Consider the following 1879-nt stretch of genomic DNA (forward strand, 5'->3'; position numbering starts at 1 on the left):
TTGGAAAAAGAAAGGAAATCGAATCAAAGGGTAGACATGGACATGAGGAAGAGCTAGTAATCCAACCAAAGACACCGTTGGCTATCGATGACTCAAGCGGGATAGAAATGAAGCCCAAGGAACACAAAAGGACCTGAGAGGGAACAAGGATATCTTTGGAGTGAGCAAGACATGTTCGAATGGAGGATGGAAGAAAGAGCAAAGCATGGGGAACTCTTACGGTGGGGGAGTGCGGATACTCCTCCGGGGGTTCAAGCGGCTGTCCATCATATAGTTGCCTTGGTATCCATGACGATCCACGCCTGGAACTACCGGGGGATAGGTACCACCACGGCGGTTCAACAATTAAAGGACCTGATGGGTAGGCACAATGTAGATATAGTGTGTTTGGCTGAAACTAAAGCTAGCAAAGAGGGTATTGGTAGGTTAAGTAAGAAGCTCAACCTGAGTGGACATTTTGCGGTTCCTGCACAAGGTCTTAGTGGAGGTCTGGCTATTCTATGGAAAGAAGGAGTGGACATAAAGATTCTGGGGGCATCTCGCAATCAAGTCACAGGTAAAATTTCAAATTATTTCAGTCATGTTGACTCGTTTTTCTCTTTTGTTTATGGGGAACCAGCTGCCCACAATAGGAAAAAGGTTTGGGATGAGTTGAGGGGACTATCCCCTCTGATTCTTGGCCCTTGGGTTTTGTTTGGTGACTTTAATGCCATAACTCAGTTGAATGAGAAGGTGGGGGAGAATCTTTTTACCAAGAGTATGCAGGAGTTCAACAACTTAATTAATGATCTTGGCTTGGTGGACTTGGGTTTTAAGGGACCCAAGTTCACCTGGAGCAATAATCATAGACCTGGAGCCCATGTTCTTGAAAGGCTGGATAGAGCTTTGGCCTCTCCTGAGTGGCTAACTCTGTTCCCTCATGCCCGTGTCCAGACTGTGGCCAATGCCTCCTCTGACCATATTTCTCTTATTATTAAGATGGTTAACAAGGAGGAGTATAATCCTAGACCTTTCAAATTTTTTAATATGTGGCTCACTAATGATATGTGTAGACCTGTGATAGAGAAAGCTTGGGATGCTATAACTCATGACCTTCCTGATAGCAACTTGATACATAAGCTTAACAAAACTAGGGGGGATCTGTCTGTGTGGAATAAAGTTGTGTTTGGGAACATTTTCTCGAATATCAAGGCTACTCATAAGGAGCTGGACAAGGTCTTGGCTAAGCCTTTCTCTATTGAGAATTATATTAAAGTAAAAGAGTTGAAAGAGACTCTGCTGGATTGGTATGATAAGGAGGAGGATTTTTGGAAACAAAAGTCCTCCACTGACTGGATTAAGGATGGGGGAAATAATACCAAATTCTACCATCTCTCAACCATATATAGAAGGAGAAAAAATAACATTGAGAAAATAAAAAATGAAGATGGGATTTGGCAGGAAGGGAGAACTGCTGTGGGAAACTCTCTCAACTACTATTTTTCTGAGATTTTTCATTATGATCAACCTGAAAGGGATGATCAGATTATGAATCTGTTCCACAGAATAGTGAGTGAGAGAGAGAATGAGATTCTCATTAGTGTCCCCAGTAAGGAGGACATTTGGAAGGTGGTGAATAAAATGGGCAGCCTTAAAGCTCCTGGTCTAGAGGGTTTTCAAGGTTTTTTATAAAAAGTGTTGGGACATTGTTGGTCCAGCTGTGGTGGCTTTTGCGCAAGACTTCTTTACCAATGAGCAACTTAATCCTAGTTTCAACGAGACCTACATTGCCTTGATACCTAAGGTGGCGAACCCTGATCATGCCTCCAAATTTTGTCCTATCAGCTATCTGACTTTGGGTACAAGATTGTATCAAAAGTTCTTGCCAATAGGCTGAAAA

At 42.6% G+C, this 1879-nt stretch overlaps 1 protein-coding gene across 1 annotated transcript; it reads left to right on the forward strand.

The window, feature by feature from the left end:
- Positions 1 to 357: 357 nt before the first annotated feature.
- Positions 358 to 1671, forward strand: LOC147499964 (uncharacterized). Its single transcript, XM_086563575.1, has one exon. It carries the CDS (start codon positions 358 to 360, stop codon positions 1669 to 1671), a length of 1314 nt encoding a protein of 437 aa, XP_086419701.1.
- Positions 1672 to 1879: the final 208 nt, after the last annotated feature.

This window comes from Coptis chinensis, chromosome 5 (assembly GCF_015680905.1).
Source record: "Coptis chinensis isolate HL-2020 chromosome 5, ASM1568090v1, whole genome shotgun sequence".
Classification (NCBI taxonomy): domain Eukaryota; kingdom Viridiplantae; phylum Streptophyta; class Magnoliopsida; order Ranunculales; family Ranunculaceae; genus Coptis; species Coptis chinensis.